This window comes from Acartia tonsa, chromosome 1 (genome assembly GCF_053477335.1).
Source record: "Acartia tonsa isolate MP-2025a chromosome 1, ASM5347733v1, whole genome shotgun sequence".
NCBI lineage: Eukaryota > Metazoa > Arthropoda > Copepoda > Calanoida > Acartiidae > Acartia > Acartia tonsa.
In genome coordinates, this window is record NC_137260.1 from 62,483,693 (window position 1) to 62,501,441 (window position 17,749).

Here is a 17,749-nt window from a genome sequence, read left to right on the forward strand (position 1 = left end):
ACTAGATAAACATTTTTGAAACCCTGATATCGGTGCTTTCCTTTAAAGTGCATGTTGGGTTGTTTTTTTTTCCTTATGCCTAACATTTTCGGAGGGCTATAGCAGGGGAATATGGCCCTAACCCTGATAGGCTATCTACTACACAGTAGCTGACCTAAAAAGACAAACAGACAATCAACCAACCTCCCCTTACTTTTATTTCAAGATACTTTGAGAAATAAAACACTCCGATATTTTGTACAGTCAAATAAAAAAACAATGATGGTTACGTCTAATAACAATAGTAATAAAAACATAGTCAACAATTAAGAGTAGCTGCGCTTCTTTGAATGCGTCCTTTAGAGGTTTAATCATATTATTTAAAGTAGAATGGCTTTTTCTGCAGCTTAAGATTTCGATAACTACTGAACTGATTAAGTGCTCTATTATATGGAAGCTTGACATAGTTCCTAGGATGTATTTGATTTATTATTTAATCTTTAGATAGTTTTAGGATATTTTTTACTTTCACTATCCCTCTTATTTAGTGCTTCTAAATGCAAGGGGCATATTTGAAATGAACTTATTAGACTGTTAAAAATGATTTTATTCTTTAACATTTATTACTAGGGATATCCTATAACTTTACAGACAAAAGAATCAGAGAAGCCTGACACATGTATTGTATGTATGTCAGGGATCTTAAAGGATAAGACAATAGACAATAAATTGATGTACATTCCCAGTGAAAATAAACAATATTACCCCTTCTGTACATAAAAATCATTGGATTAAAAGTTTTAACATTACTTGTTTGAAACCAATCAATTAAAATTCAATAACGTGGTTATAAAACTTTGGGTACCACTGTAATTTAAAGCCCAATGTCCACTCCCTCCCTGAGTATCCACAATTACTTACATGAGAGAAAGGAAATATTGGACTGTAAAATTTTTGGTTATATTAACAAATTGTTGACTTAAAAATTTGGGGACTTTTAATAAAATTTCAGTATCCAACCTTTTCTAACAAAAGTGTTAATTAACAATAGGTTAATTTTGTTCATTCTTATTGGAGGTGTGTATCAATTTATCTTACTTTGTCTTATCCCTTAAGATCCCTGCAGATACTAAATACCAGAGTTTAACAAAAAAATTCTTAGAGGTCCAGGGATAAAAGGATATGTAAATACTCAAACACTTTTTAGTCTGACTTAAGGTAAAGAAAAAATTATGATTTAAAAATGATAAATTCTAACTTTCTCTTATTATTCGCTTTGCATTCTAAAATGGAAGATATCACCCAAAAAAATTCTGAAATTATTTAAGGCTTTTGTTTTGAAATAGAATAGCATAAAACAATTCCAGGAACTATATGAAGTTTCCCTAAAATTCAAATCTCACTGAAGCATACAATAAGGGAGAATAGTCTAAAACCAAACTAAGGCTTAAATCTAAAAGTAGATTGGCTTAAAACCATCCTGAGACCTACGAGTAGCTTTCTTAAAATGGAGAGCTCAAACAGTCCAGTTGTTATTAAAATCCTTAACTTTAGACAAAAAACCTACTACTTTATATGATAGGATAGAACAATATACTTACTCTATAAAATCTGTTGCTAACTAAGGTTAATGTATAGATTAAAGTTTTCTTCCCTTAAGGGAATAATGGCCAGAAAGAAAGAATATAGGATTCTTTACAACTTAGAAATAAACCAATTAGGTTCTCTGTTTTAGGGAAGCTCCACATATGTCCCGGAATAGTTCCATATTGATATACCCATAATTATTACTAAGTATGATGAATAGACAGACATACAGACATACCATACCTATAGAGTAGCTGCACTACTACTACTACTAGAACTGTATATCTACCTGTGTCCAGTTACTCTGGGTAATTCTGGATCTTTCTTGAATATCCATATTGATATACCTATAATTATTACTAAGTATGATGTATAGACAGACATACTGACATACCATACCTATAGAGTAGCTACACTACTACTACTAGAGCTATATATCTACCTGTGACCAGTTACTCTGGGTAATTCTGGATCTTTCTTGAATATCCATATTGATATACCCATAATTATTACTAAGTATGATGTATAGACAGACATACAGACATACCATACCTCAAGAGTAGCTACACTACTACTACTACTAGAGCTGTATATCTACCTGTGTCCAGTTACTCTGGGTAATTCTGGGTCTTTCTTGAATATCCATATTGATATACCCATAATTATTACTAAGTATTATGTATAGACAGACATACTGACATACCATACCTCAAGAGTAGCTACACTACTACTACTACTAGAAATGTATATCTACCTGTGACCAGTTACTCTGGGTAATTCTGGATCTTTCTTGAATATCCATATTGATATACCCATAATTAGTACTAAGTATGATGTATAGACAGACATACTGACATACCATACCTCAAGAGTAGCTACACTACTACTACTACTAGAACTGTATATCTACCTGTGACCAGTTACTCTGGGTAATTCTGGATCTTTCTTGAATATCCATATTGATATACCCATAATTATTACTAAGCATGATGTATAGACAGACATACTGACATACCATACCTCAAGAGTAGCTACACTACTACTACTACTAGAAATGTATATCTACCTGTGACCATTTACTCTGGGTAATTCTGGATCTTTCTTGAATATCCATATTGATATACCCATAATTATTACTAAGCATGATGTATAGACAGACATACTGACATACCATACCTCAAGAGTAGCTACACTACTACTACTACTAGAAATGTATATCTACCTGTGACCATTTACTCTGGGTAATTCTGGATCTTTCTTGAATATCCATATTGATATACCCATAATTATTACTAAGCATGATGTATAGACAGACATACTGACATACCATACCTCAAGAGTAACTACACTACTACTAGAACTGTATATCTACCTGTGTCCAGTTACTCTGGGTAATTCTGGATCTTTCTTGAATATCCATATTGATATACCCACTGACCCAAGGATTGCTGCTATGGTAACAAGTGCCAGAATAATTCCCTGAAAAATTAAGATTAAGTAAATCAAGCACATGTATCCTTTTTAGTAGTGTAGCTACTTTATATTTCGAAATGTCCGTCTGTCCGTCAGTCAGCTACTTTTCAGGGAAAATGTGATTTTCTATGATGCTATTCAAAATAGAGGGCCGAATATTTTTTTGATGATTTTGTAAACCAATAAGCATACAGTATAGAATTTACTTAGAGCGTCAGTTTGTTGGTAAAGCTCTGACGGTCAGTCGATTAATAGATGGGAAAATTTGTTAACTCAGTTAAAATATAGATGGACATCTATTTTTATAAAATCCTCTCCTGACATCACCTCTTTAATTGACTTGTTTGAATCTTAGTAAGAATAGTACAATTATGAATATTTAGATTTTTACAAAGCCAAGAATCTACATCATAACAAGGATGACAACATCCATAAAAGCGAAGCACTGAAACGGTAGGACAAACGGACATTAACACTTGTATAGTATCTGAACTGAATAATCAGAATTTAAAAGTATAAGAGTCGAAGCAAAATTGTAAATAAATTTGTTGAAAAACTGCTTGATACAGGATAATGTTTATGGACATACTTACATTTTTAGACTTGATTATAGAGTTGCTTCGCTTATAATATTGTTCTTTGTTGTCCCAGGAATCAATATACCAAAAATCAGATAAAACGGATAATTAGAACACTTGAAAATTTGTTGTTAAAAAAGTAGAAAAATCAACATGTTTAAAATGGACATACGGACATTCTGGTTATGATTATAGAGTTGCTACGCTTTCTAAATCGTACCCAACTACTACAGGAATCATCATGCAAAGTTTGAAATTGATAGGACAATTATAACATGCCTAAAGTAACGAATAAAAGCTATCTATCTCGGACGGACGGACGGACGGACGAACGTACGGACCGACCCTAATTATAGAAAAGTTTCGCTTTTAAAAACAAAAGTATAGTTAAAGAAAATTTTTCTAAAAGATTGAATTCAAATAAAGATTTGAAAAATATCTCACCTTCCAATTTCTTTCTGGTACTCCAGAATCCACCAGTTCCTAAAAATTAAAAGATAAATCAGCCAAGTCTGCATTTTATTAGATAGATTAGATATTTAGTTTCTAAAATAATAGATAAAGATCAGTCTATGTTTCCTAAATGTCTTCAATTTGCTAGATAGATAGTTTTTAAATGAAAATAAATAAATCCTATTATGATTTTTCAGTATGGCATAGAACCTGTTTTAATTTAGCGTAAATTTATCGGTTTACTACATAAATATGGGCGGAAATCTAATAAAATTCTGAAATTAAATTATAATACTCTTTTACATAAAAAAAAATAATATAGTTATTTGATGAAGTGAAATTTCATACATTTTTAAAATTGAAATATCATCCACATAAAAAGGCTAAAATTTATTTCTATGGCGCAATATGACAATTGGTGTTTTGGGATAAAATTTAACATTTTTGTCTGTCTTTTTATATGGCTTTTTCCTCATAGAAAACTATTTTAAGGGTTTATTTTGAATTTTTAGTATGAATTTTTAAAACGTAGCAAAGCGCCAAAAGTCATGGATGTACAAACAACAAAAGATGTTATAAAACAGATGTTCTTTGGGTATTTTTAATCAATTTTGATTGGTTGATTAGTATTGAAACTTTGCAACCACTAATTTGATCTACAAAAGGGCTAAGGAGGTACATCAATTTATCGTTCATTGTCTTATCCCTTAAGATCACTGTTTCAAACCACGTGATAAATAACGTGCTCGAATTCAAATTCTAAGCTTAAATTTTGTGTCAGGCCTTATGTTGTTAATATTTAGTAGAGTGTTAAGTTATAGATTAATCATACATGGTTGATCATAATTTGTCACCTAAAAAAAAATTACAACTCAACTGTTTGAAAAAATTAACATATAGATAATTTTTAGAGAAATAAATATTATAGTTTATACAATATACACAATAAGTTTTATATTAGATTGATTTAAAGTGAAAATCAACATAAACAAAAATCTGTATTTATTCTTATTTAATAATTATATTTGCGGGAACTTTTGATTAATGAAATCTTCCAATTTTAAACATTTACAAAACAATTTTATATTGAAGTATTAAATTTCTATCCATAAAACAGAAAATTTAAATTTATAATAGAGTCATAAGGGAAAAGGATAAAAGCATGAATACTCACTCCCCTTTGATGGTAAAATACTACTTCCCCATAACTAAATTTTTAAAGAAAATTTAGCAGATGAAAAGCTAAAACCACAACTGGCTTTTTGTATGTCAATCATAAATAACAATGACCTATCTTATATATATAAAAAAAAATTTAAAATTTAATTTTTATTATTATTATTCTATAATTTATTAGGTTTAAAAAATTGAAGGAAAATGTTTAAAATATAATTTGATTTAGAATCTTAAAAAAACAAAAAGCCAGTTGTGGTCTTGGTGCGGCAGAAAAGTATGTTTCACCTAGTTTACAAATAGGAGGGTCTACCTTTTATGATCGAAAATTTAATTTTTTTCAAATTAGCCTAAATGTAATATTTAAATCTAATTAACATGATAAAACTTTAAAATGTTTACTAATAAAAAATTAATAGTTTAGCTCTCAGCCACCAGGTTTGCTAGTTGTCTACTTCAGAGACAAACATAAAAACTAAGGCTAAATATTAAATTAAATATTTCAAAACTGAATAATCTAAATAAGTGAATATTCTTTAATGCTATCTATGTTCTTTACCCCTCAGGGTTTGGCCCTTTAGTGACAAAAATCCAAAACAAGAAAAATACAGACAAAATAAAAAATAGATGAACGCTTTGATATTCTAGTTCTATATCCAAAGCTAGATGGCACTGAAAAATTGATTATTATGATTTACAGTCAAATGTTTATATTAATTTGTAAAAACGTTTATTCATTAGGAAATAAAAGTTAAATAGACTGCAATATAAATCTTATAAACTATTAATGTGTGTAATGATTAAAGTCAGTAGCAAAGTTATGAGAAATTAATATTGATAATTTTATATCCTATCAATAAGTTTCATCAGAATGGATAATAATTCAAAATATTTCTATAAAAATCAAAAGTATGCTTCAAACAGTAACTATAATTGTCTTGAAATTACATTTAATTTTGAAATATTCCCATTTTGAAAAGTGGTGGAATAACTATAAAAATTCAGCGCGGCAATTGCTCAATATAGACCTCTAGGCCCACTGCCTATTTTAGTCCTTCAAATACCTCGATTTCTCTCTTTTATTATTTTCTCTATGAATATAGTTAAATTTAATATAGTATTTGAAATAAAAAATATTAAGATCCTAAAATAGTTTAAAGAAAGAAATCGTCAGGGAGAAGATAATGGAAGAATAGGGTTAATAGTCAGAATTCAGATAACCAAAAGAAAGTAAATAAAACATTGAATAAACCTAGCCAATAGCGGGTTTATTATATCGAGCCCAACTCTAGTTATAACATATGTTTATCAATTTTTCGTGAATATACCGAAAGAAAAGATATTTAATAGGAGTCTAATAAAACTCTAATATAATAATATAACCAGGGATACATGCAACCAGAAGAAAAGAGTTTTGAGAGGGATCTAATATAACTCTAATATAATAATATCCCTAGGGAATAATGCAACCAGAAGAAAAGATATTTCAGAGGAGTCTAATATAACTCTAATAATATCCCCGGGGAATCATGCAACCAGAAGAAAAGATATTTTAGGTAGGTCTAATAGAACTCTAATAGGATAATATCCCTAGGGAAGCATGCAACCGAAAGAAAAGATATTTGAGAGGGATCTAATATAACTCTAATATAATAATATCCCTAGGGAATCATACAACAAGAAGAAAATATATTTGAGAGGGATCTAATACAACTCTAATATAATAATATCCCTAGGGAATCATGCAACCAGAAGAAAAGGGGGTTGAGAGGGGTCTAATTGAACTCTAAAATAATAATATCCCCGGGGAATCATGCAACCGGAAGGAAAGATATTTTAGGTAGGTCTAATATAACTCTAATATAATAATATCCCTAGGGAATCATGCAACCGGAAGGAAAGAGATGTATCAAGAAGTATTTACTTAAAAGAAAAAAATATATAAGATTATTTGATTTCACTTAAAAGCTAGCTATCAATTTTTATCAACATTTTTAGGCATAAAAGATAAGTTTTTTTATCTTTTTGATGTTTTGGAACATTTTTATACCTGACAGTTTATTCCTTTTTTAAATGAAGCATTTGAAGGCAAATTTTTCAAACTTTATAAAAAAAATAGACTAAAAGTTAAAAATTGTGAGTTGATAAAAGTTGCAGTGATCATAAGGGATAAGGCAATGGGTGAAAATTTGATATGTTCTTCTAAATACCCATTCTGTAGTTTAAAATTGAAAAGGTTGAAAGTTAGGACATTGCTTGTTTGAAACCAACCAGCCACAATTCAATAAAGGTGCCAAAAGATTTTGAGCAAATGAATAGGAAAACGTAGTTATAAAGCATTTATTGCCAGTGTTATTTACAGTCCAATGTCACCTCCCTCCCTGATAAAATTGTCCTTACCAAGGCAATAATCTAGACTTGTAGAAAATTGGTAGAACTTAATTTTCTAGATTCTAGAAAGAATATCCTTGATATGTTAAAAGCTGAGAGATCTATGACATTGTAAAAAAACATAACAGGGCTCTTTTTAAAAGCACAGCTATTCTATATTTAACCATTTCAATGTAAAATACAAAGAAGTGTATATAAGCATCCTTTGGAATCTTTTTTGATTGCTATAAAAATGAAGTAAACTATTACATTTAAATAGTAAGTTGCGAGACATAGTGATTATAGCTTAAATTTGATATAAAGTTGAATAAAATTGTTGTTTATTGCGCCGCTACTCTATAATTAAGGTATGTCTGTAGGAAAGTCTGACCTTAAACCAACATTTTAGGTTGAATGGAATTTGTAGTTATATCGTACACAGTCTTAAAGTAAAATGTCTAAATAAACTTACTTTTATATAAATGAAAGTTTAAGGTTAACAGTTTCTTGTTCTCTTATTTTGGAAGTATATCATTGCTGCGCTACTTACAAAGATACTTATCCTTGTGTTATTATGTATGATATCTTTGATGCATTTAAAAGGCTCTCTCCCACTCTCACTCAACCAATGCAAAAAATATATGTTCTTCCTCTTATCAAAATATGTAAGTCAAAACAAGTTTAGATTATTTAAATATTTTTTTGAAAAGTATGTAATATTTGGAGAAAATAAATATATTTAGTAATTTTTAAACAATAATAAGTAAATTTTTACATTTTTTAGTAAATGTGTTGATTAATAAACCTAGTATAATAATAGAGTTAGTAGCAGTGCTTCTGAAACTCTAACCCATTTTGATTAAAGAAACCTAGTATATCGAAAATGTATGCAGGTAAGAATGGTCAATAAATCAAATTACAAATAAAATCAAATAAACACAAAAACATACTGCCAATATTTTTAATAGGTTTTTTTGTATATTCTATTAAATTTTTTTTAAAAATATTTATAAACCCGAGGTAGACTTATATTTGAAAGAAAATGTACTGTACAAAATTATACTCTTTAAAGGTAAATACTAAACAGGTTTAATTCTATACACCTTGACTTTATAATGACATTTGATTTCCAACTTATAAACTGAACATCGCAGGATATTAATTTCAAACTCATTGTATGTTGTTGTTTTGATTTTATTATCTTATATCTTGACTTTATTTAAGATATTATAATTTTATTATAATTTGAAAAATTTTACAGAAATGACTTCATATTTGAAATATCTAGTAAATGTTTATACCCATAAATGGTTAGATCAAAAGATGCAACTTTCTTCATAATGCTAACCATGGAACAAAATGTAGAATATTATTACATACTTTACTGTACGTACAGTGTACATTAAACAAACAAAACACCTCCCCTAAAAGTGTATAGTCAACCACAGAAATTGAATAATGTTTTTTGTTTTGTGTTTCATTGTTTATTTTAACTGCATGGTTTGTTAGGTTGTGCTATATTGGTTGCTGGGTAGCCCCTCAGGTTTAAATGAATCTAAAAATAGTGGGGGTGGGGAGAGTGCCGGGATCAAGTGCATTACAGACACTTAAGTGAAAGCACTAAGAACACCTTATTTCTTACTATATCTGCAACAATAAGCTAACAATATTTGATGCTTTGTTAGTTAATAATATACCCTTCCTAATTTTTAAAAAATATGGTGGTACATAGATTTCTTCCTTTGCTTTATCCTTACAGGGGCTCTGACCCTACGGGGCCTAAATTAAATGGGTAGGTTAACATTTAATTGAATTATCTTTACATTGTACGTCTACTATAAATTTATCAAAACAATTGTTGTAAAAGTTTTACTTTAATTGTGTTGTCACATTAACTACATAAACACTCAGATTATGCTACAAAGTAGTTGGATGTCATTGTATGTTCACTAAGATATTTTTTAAGCTTTTTAGATTGTCCGTATAGATCTCACTGATCACTAATTGAGTTAAATCATCTATATTAATTAAATTTAAGTTTTTGAATGGTTTTGGGGTATTTTTATACTCTTGCCTACACCCCTGTCCCCCACCCCCTCATTCCCACTCCCTCCTCAAAAACAGAGCACCTAGATGCTAAAATATTAAAATTTCTGAATAATCAAATATTTTGCTACGTATTTTTAAATTGTTTTGTAGAAAATTTATTCGTGTTAATGCTTAATCTTATAGAATTGCTCTATTACAGTACATAAAATGGTCTTTTAATTAAGTATAATTGTCGTAAAAACACTAAAAAACAGGGATATATGTGTCCATCAATGATAAAACACATAAATTTAGATAATTGCGCTTTCATTGTATTGTAAATGGTCTTTTAAATTTATTATGATTGTAGTGTAGACAAAGATCTTAAGGGAAAAGACAATGGAGGATTAATTGATATATACAATATTGATACAAAATTACACCCTCTGTAATTTTGGACAGTATTAGTTTGTAACAACCAATCAAGATAACTTACTAAGTCCCTAAAGATTTTAGGTTGACGAATTAGAAACTGTGTTTATAAAACTTTGATGACTTTAATTTTCCTCTAAAAAGAATATGTTTAATATTAAAAAAAAAGGAGTTTAGTAATAAAGAGTATATAAAGAGAGCAATGTATTTGGAGAAAAAAAAAGGATGAAACAGTACTTACTTTACCTACTACTAGCGGCTACGCCCCTAGAAGCCTCTAGTGGCACTTTAATTGTTTGGTTTTTTGTTTCGTTCAAGTTTCTACGATATGTTGCGTAAGAGTCCCTTTAACGATACCTCGCAATGTTACGTAGGAGTCTCTATACTTAAAATAAAAATTTCGATTTCTTATTATTTCTCTTGGGAGGGTGGTGGTACCCTCCCCCAAAATAGTTATAAACCTTCCCGGGACCTATGAGAAGCTACCCTGTTAAGGAGAACCCGATCGGTTCAGCGTTAGCGAGATTTTCGGTACAAACAAACACACAGACACAAAAACAGACATCCTGTTACTTTAGTATAAGGATGGCATCACCTGTTCTTACGATTCTTTGTATATTTAATCTAATCTAAGTGAAAAACATATAAGAAGCTATCTCAGTGCTTTCCATCATAGCGCCAGTCGAGCAATTTAACCTAACTTAACCTAAAAGCAAAAATAGAAAACAATCCTATTTCTAATTTATTTCTAAACTGAGGGGGGTTTTATGTGCCTAACAGGACAATTTATAGGTAAACACCGCTATCCCAAAAAAAATTGTATTTGCAACAGGCTTTCTTTATTTTGTTTTCTTTAAGGTAATATTGGTTTCAAATAATGCTAGGATAAAATTATAAAAGTTAGAAATCAAATTTATTTCTTCTAGGGGGAATATGTACATATTTTATCTAATTATTATTACTTGAATCTTTCACCAGATTATCATGTACTCTGATTAAGTGAAACTTGTTGATTGCTTATATAACAATCCCCACATCGATCCCCTTTACCCCAACCCCTCCCATCCACTTGGATGAACGAACTGATTAATAGATGATGTCCTTATTAGCAACCTAAATTGACAAAAAAAATCCCCTGTCATAATATCCTCGTATAATCTACATATATCCTTTACTTTTTTATCAAATAAATTAGTAAGGATTATTTGTCAGTGGCTTAAGATTTCGATAACTACTGAACTGATCCGATTTTCTAATTTCAGTAAGCTTCACATAGGTCATGGAATGGTTTAAGACTATTTCATTTTTAGATTTAAGTTTTGGATTGTTTAGGCTGTTTTTTTGTATATTATAATACAAATAAAATTAAATTATTTCTAAAACCTTTTTATTTTCCAACATGAAAGTTAAAACTTGTTCCAGTGGTGTAAAAAGATAAATTGATATCTGTGTGTTAGAATGTGAGATACAGATAATACAAATAAAACAGCTATACACTAGTATACAGTATATATACCATTTATTGCGGCCATTGCTATACCAAGAGAATACAGAGATGGCTTTTTAAAAAGCTTTTTGGCTCACTGAAATTGGTGAGTCTCGCTAAAAAAGTTTGAGAAAAATCCTCCAAGATTGCATTAAAAATCTACAAAATTAAAGAAAATCTTATGTTAATAACCCTTTTATGATTTTATTTAATTTTTGTAGATTTTTTGCGATTTTTGAAGATTTTTCACATAATTTTTTTAGCGGGCCCAACTAATTTTAGTAAGGCATTGAGCAAAAAAGTTTTTAAGAATCCACCTATAGTTTCGCCCCTAGTATCTAGCGCATCAGTATTCAAAGGGTGAAAAAGCATAAAACACCCAATGACTAAATTCAGAATTAATAGAATAAAGAGCTTTGTTAATATGGGGAACTAAATCAATTTAGGGGTTTGCGATTTCTTAACAAAAAAAACCTTACTACTTTAAAAATAATGATATATTTGCTTTTCCCGTTTGCATAATATGAAAATTGCCTAAAATATAATTGAAGAAATACTTTAAATTTTTAATTAAACCACATAATTTTGTTTAATTATCAAATTCATTAGGATTTAATTGAATCCTAATTTATTGATACACTTCTAATTTCTAAGATTACATCAGAACATTAATTAAATCCATTTTATTACATAATTGTTTCTACATAAATATAATTAATCGAATGAGCTAATGAAACATTATGCATATACAAACTAGTGTTGGGCCGGATACTTTTTTGGCCGGATACCGGATATCCGGCATCCGGATAGTTTCAATATCCGGTATCCGGACGGATATCTGGCCAACGCTCGATATCCGGAAAATTACTGGATATCCGGCCGGATAACCGGATATCCGGCAGTAAAAATCAGTCGGATATCCGTTATCCGGATAGTTTCAATATCAGGTAACCGGCCGGATATCGAAAATGGACGGATATCCGGCCGGATATCCGGCCTAACCCTAATACAAACAAAAGTACATTTAGATATTGATACCATAATCAAACATTTTAAGAATAATTCTTTTATTTTTGGATAAACTTAAGCCCATTAATTGAAAAAAATATGAAAATAGGGGGAGAGGAATAGTTTTTCATTTTGTTTTTTGTCTTTATTGCTTTAGGTCAGGTTATGTCAGGTTTCTTGGGTATTGGGTAGCCTCGCGGAGTTTTTTATTTTGAATTTTTTCAAAAATAGAGGAGGTTTTTTTGTAGTACACAGCCAGTTGCAAGAAAGCATCTATTTGGCCAATAACTAAATGCCTGCTAACCTTCTAGCGCTGATGGATATTGCACCAGATTTTCATGTACTCTGATAAAGTATTACCCGCTGCTGGCTTAGATAACGATATCTCACATCCACCCCCTCCTCTGCTACTGGATGAAAGAACTGACCAAAAATGAGTTCTATATTAGCAAGATAAATTGATGACAATTTTTCCCTTTTCAATAAATCCACATATTACATTTCCATTTGCTGATTATACAATAATAGCAATTAATTAAACGACATAATAAAATGTGATTGTAGGCTAATTCAAGGTCCGATTGTGTACAGTACATATTTTGTATACATGAGTTTTTCTCGAGTTTTCCATATATTTTTTTATTTTCTATAATGTATAAAACAAAGAGATTATTCATTCAACCGTTAGAAGCTGTATTTTCAAGTATTTAAAAGGGATAAGGCAATGGCCGATAAATGATGTACATTCCCAATGATGATGCACAAACTTATCCTTTCTGTAGATTACAAATAGTGGGTGATAAATTTGGACAATCAACTTCGTGAACCAATCAATCAAAATTCATAAAAGTTTCCAAAGTTGTTAAGAAAATGTTATTATAAAACTTAGGGGACTAGTGTAATTAACAGCCCATTGTCCCCTTCCTTCCTGAATAATTTATTGGTTCTTTGCCTTTGTACTTTGTACACATGCGTACATTCCCGATCTACTAGCTAACTGTAATCATTAAATAGCATAATAAAATGTTACTTACTGCTTCTCCCTTGCCAAAGCCGGGCGCTGGTTTGTACAGTTCTGCATATCCTAGCTTGCATTTAATCTAACACACAAACACACATTCCATTTCAAATTACTAGTCAAATGTGAAGGATGAACCGAAAGAGAATCTACTCTATAATTATTAAGATTTTAAAAGAATGTTGTCTTATGCAGAAATGTCATATTTAGTGATTTACTAACAAAATATTGAGAATATTATTATTCCTTATGTAAAAGTAAGAGGAACACGCTAACTGCTGATCCGATATGGTTCTCCTGCAAGATGTAGCTTCTCATTGTTAATGTGGAGGTTTGAAACAATATTTGGGAGGGTAACCTCCAACCCGCCTCCCCAATTTATTTTTTACTTTTGAAAATTGAAAGTTGGGGATCGATATCCCCACCAACCCCCTCTCCATTCCCAATTCAAGTGCTCCTAGAGGCTTCTAAGGGTATAGCAGTTAGTAAACATACAACTAATTATTTTAAAAAATGAATTGACCAAAAAAACTGTGTTTTTACTGTACAACACTTTAATATTAATTATAGCATTTTAACATTATGCTAATACGATGATGCATTCGTGGACAAAATTGTCTTTTATCTTGCATCAACCTTTCCCTGTATTTCAATATATATTCATACAGACCATAGTAATTTATTTAGATTCTAATCTTGGACTGATTGCAAAATTCACGGATCTTAAGGGATAAGGCGATGACGTTAAAATAATGTAACCCCAAATCACGATAAATAAAACTAACCCTTCTGTAGATTAAAATGATTGATGAAAAAGTTTAGATACTTAAAGTAAGTACCCAAAATTTTAAAGTTACAGATTGAGAGTTTGGATTTATAAAACTTTGAATACCAGTGTAAATTACAGTCCAATGTCCCCTCAATCTCTGAAAATCAAATCCATGAACAATATGATGGATCTATTGTAGGCACTTGGAATTTGTACATTCATTAAAAGTCTTTTTAAATAAAGAAGTTAAAATAGTTCCTACTGCTACTATGTAAGGATCCCAAGCATACCAACAGGCGCAATTTAGTTAGAACTTTACATTAAAGGCTATACAACCAAAAGGTTTGTTGTACAAATTGTAGAATATGTTATAATCTATTGCTGTTCCTCTTTGGAACATTTCGTACAAACAAGAGTTTTAAAAAAAGAAAACTAATTAATTGTGCTTTGAAATTTGTAAGACTTGAATGTCCCTCTCTCTTTTATAAATAAAACTTAGGCAACTATATATACAAAGGCTCTGAGGGTCATTAAATAAACTACAAATAAACACCAAAAAAGTTGTCTATAATTGTAAATCTATATAATATATCGAATCTAAATTTAATGAATTATTCTATATCTAAGAAGATTGATATGGAGTTGTGAATGTATTCCTTTGATTACTAAAATTCATACAATCATATGGGCATATCAATTATAAAAAAAAGTACATATTCTGATAAATGAATGGTTTCAGGCTATTTTTTATACCTCTTCTTCCCTATAAATTTAGAGCCCCTAGATTCTAGTTCAAAATAGCCTAAAACAAGACCAATAAAAGTAAGATCTTACAAGAAACACAAAAAAACTTTATCTTCACTAGTTTTATTAAATTAAATTGTTTGATATTTAAAATTTGAAATGTGCCTTATGAACAATAGTGACTGTAGGGACCTCAACGGGTCCTTTATCCATATCACCCATTTCTTACAGATTTTTATTTAACGATTTATTGATAATATCTACTTCATTTTTTTTATTAGATTCTATAGATATCGTATTGAAATGTATCAATTATAATTCATTTTCACATTTTTTATATCTAAATAAAACAAAATTATGTTATTTATTAATTTCTAATAATTAATAATAATAATAATAATTCTATTAATTACGGGGGAGAGGGAGGGGAAGGTTATAAGAAATGTACCCAACATTCGATATCCGGAAAGTTACCAGATATCCGACATTAGATATTGGATATCCGGTCCAACACTATTATTAATATACATCCGTGATAACTTAAACAAGAATGCCTTCAGAAAGCATTGGTTAAAATGTTTGGATACTAATGTTAGTAGTTACTTTCAACCAATCTAAATTAACTGAAAGTTAATAAGTCAACAAATAAGATAATTTGGGTACCGGTGTAATTTACTGTATATTGCCTTCTCCCTCCTTGTGTATATATTACAGTCAATAAATCTTTTGCAAACTGAATCCTGTACTGTAGAATTGAATTGGACGGGGATAAGACAATTGAACAAAAATTTCTCTTTCTCTCAATATTTAAATAAGAATTATGACATCATCAACTATACCGGTAGAAAGGTATGTAAATTAAAGAACACCAAAATGCTTAGCAATCACGGAAAATACCCACTTCCCCCTTATTAAGATAGAAATTTAGATTAAGGGGTTAGGTCATACCTATGTCAAACCAATGCGGGGGCTCTATCCCTGCGAGCTATCCTAACCAAGCATGACACAAAGTAAAAAGCAAAAAAACGAAAAATTAACTACCCCACCCCATTTTTTATTTTTATTTATGGTAAAATAAAGAAGGTTTCAGTGCTCGACAGAAACTTTGAGGCAGAACACTAAATTATTTGATCAATTGTTTTTCTTTATCCTTATCCTTTTTTTCCAGTAGGATTTCAAAACCATTGCTTAGAATTTTAATTTGAAGCGACCATGTTCCAAACTTGTTTACATAAATATATGGAAATTTTGGGTTAAGAGTCTTGGATACAGTAAATACTTATCGCAATTGTAATGCGTTAAATAAAGATAACTCTTGCACATCATAATATTTGGGTATATATCCTACTATATAATGTAGAAAGGTTGCTTTTGTCTGAAGCTTAAGATTTCAATAACTACTGAAATACTTGAGTTAGCCTTTTTAGGGAAGATACACATAATTCCCGAGATGGTTTTGGACTATCTCAATTTTATATTTAAGCCTTTTTAGTAATTTTAGGCTATTATTATGTTTTTTTTCTTTTCCCTTTAAATACAGATACCTAGATTCTAGAGGTGCAACCGCTAGTACTATATATTAGGACTAACCATTTGAGGGGTTTTTTGGAAAGATTTAAATCCCTTTTAGGTGAAATGCTTCAATAGGATATGAAATAGAAATATTCATATTCAGTTAAATATTATTGAAAAATAAGTTTTCAGATCAAAGTATGAAAGTTAAAATTATAATCTATATGTGAGTAGACACTTATTTTCCTAACCTTTGTTATGTTAACCTGTCGCCTAGGTTTTGAAAACTGCATCTAGGTATCCATATATGCAGGGGAAAGGTTATAAGAAATGGGACAAAAAATAATGTGTATCATTACATGCATTTATATAGGTGCAATTTAGCAGAAATACTAAAGATCTTCAAAGCCTGATTTTGTAATTGCTTTTTGGAGGGGCAAAGTAAATTTTTTAAAAACAAAAATCTTTTAAGCTTCATTAAAAACATTTTTGTAATAAAGGGGGGGGGGTAGGTTGTGCTAAAAGTCCGTAAAGGTGTGAGTTTTAAGGCTTAAAAACAGTAGAAGAACGATAATATTCACTAAATATGTGTATTCATTATTGAAAAGAACTATAGACAAAAATAATTTAAGTTGACATAAATTTTATCGTTTTACTACTGTTTTTATGCCTTAAAACTCACACCTGTACGGAATTTTAGCACAACCTACCTCACCCTTACTCAATATTACAATTAACTACACCTTGACTTAAGCATAGCCTTTAACTGATATTATTAGAACGGATTATATCAGTAAACAGCATCTCTATAACTATGAACTTTCCTCACTGACGGACTCCTTCCAACAGAATATTGTATACCGCTATTTGAGTTTTTGCAATTAGAGTGCCCTAAGAGACAAACCTACTAGAGTATATTAATATACAAATTATATATGTATAGTATTCATTTTATGTTAAGTTATACATGTACATCTTTACATTTATACCCGTTTTCCTTTTTATAAACATATCTTTTATTCCCTGACACATATTCCTATATTTTACTATTTCAACTATAAATGCACATTTGTTAAATTTATATCTTTCTCTCACGCTTCATATTAGTGAATGATGTTTATATCCTTCTTTTCTGCGCC

The 17,749-nt window shown here is 30.0% G+C and overlaps 1 protein-coding gene across 1 annotated transcript in view; it reads right to left on the reverse strand.

The window, feature by feature from the left end:
- The window catches only part of LOC145326023 (inactive dipeptidyl peptidase 10-like), a 154,082-nt gene that overhangs the window by 79,448 nt on the left and 56,885 nt on the right, over window positions 1-17,749 (reverse strand). Inside the window, exons 3-4 of the mRNA XM_080169120.1 lie at window positions 4,062-4,100; window positions 2,939-3,045 (exon numbers count right to left, since the gene is read on the reverse strand). Of these exons, the coding sequence (XP_080025246.1) occupies window positions 2,939-3,045; window positions 4,062-4,100 (146 nt within the window). The remainder of the gene's footprint in view (window positions 1-2,938; window positions 3,046-4,061; window positions 4,101-17,749) is intronic.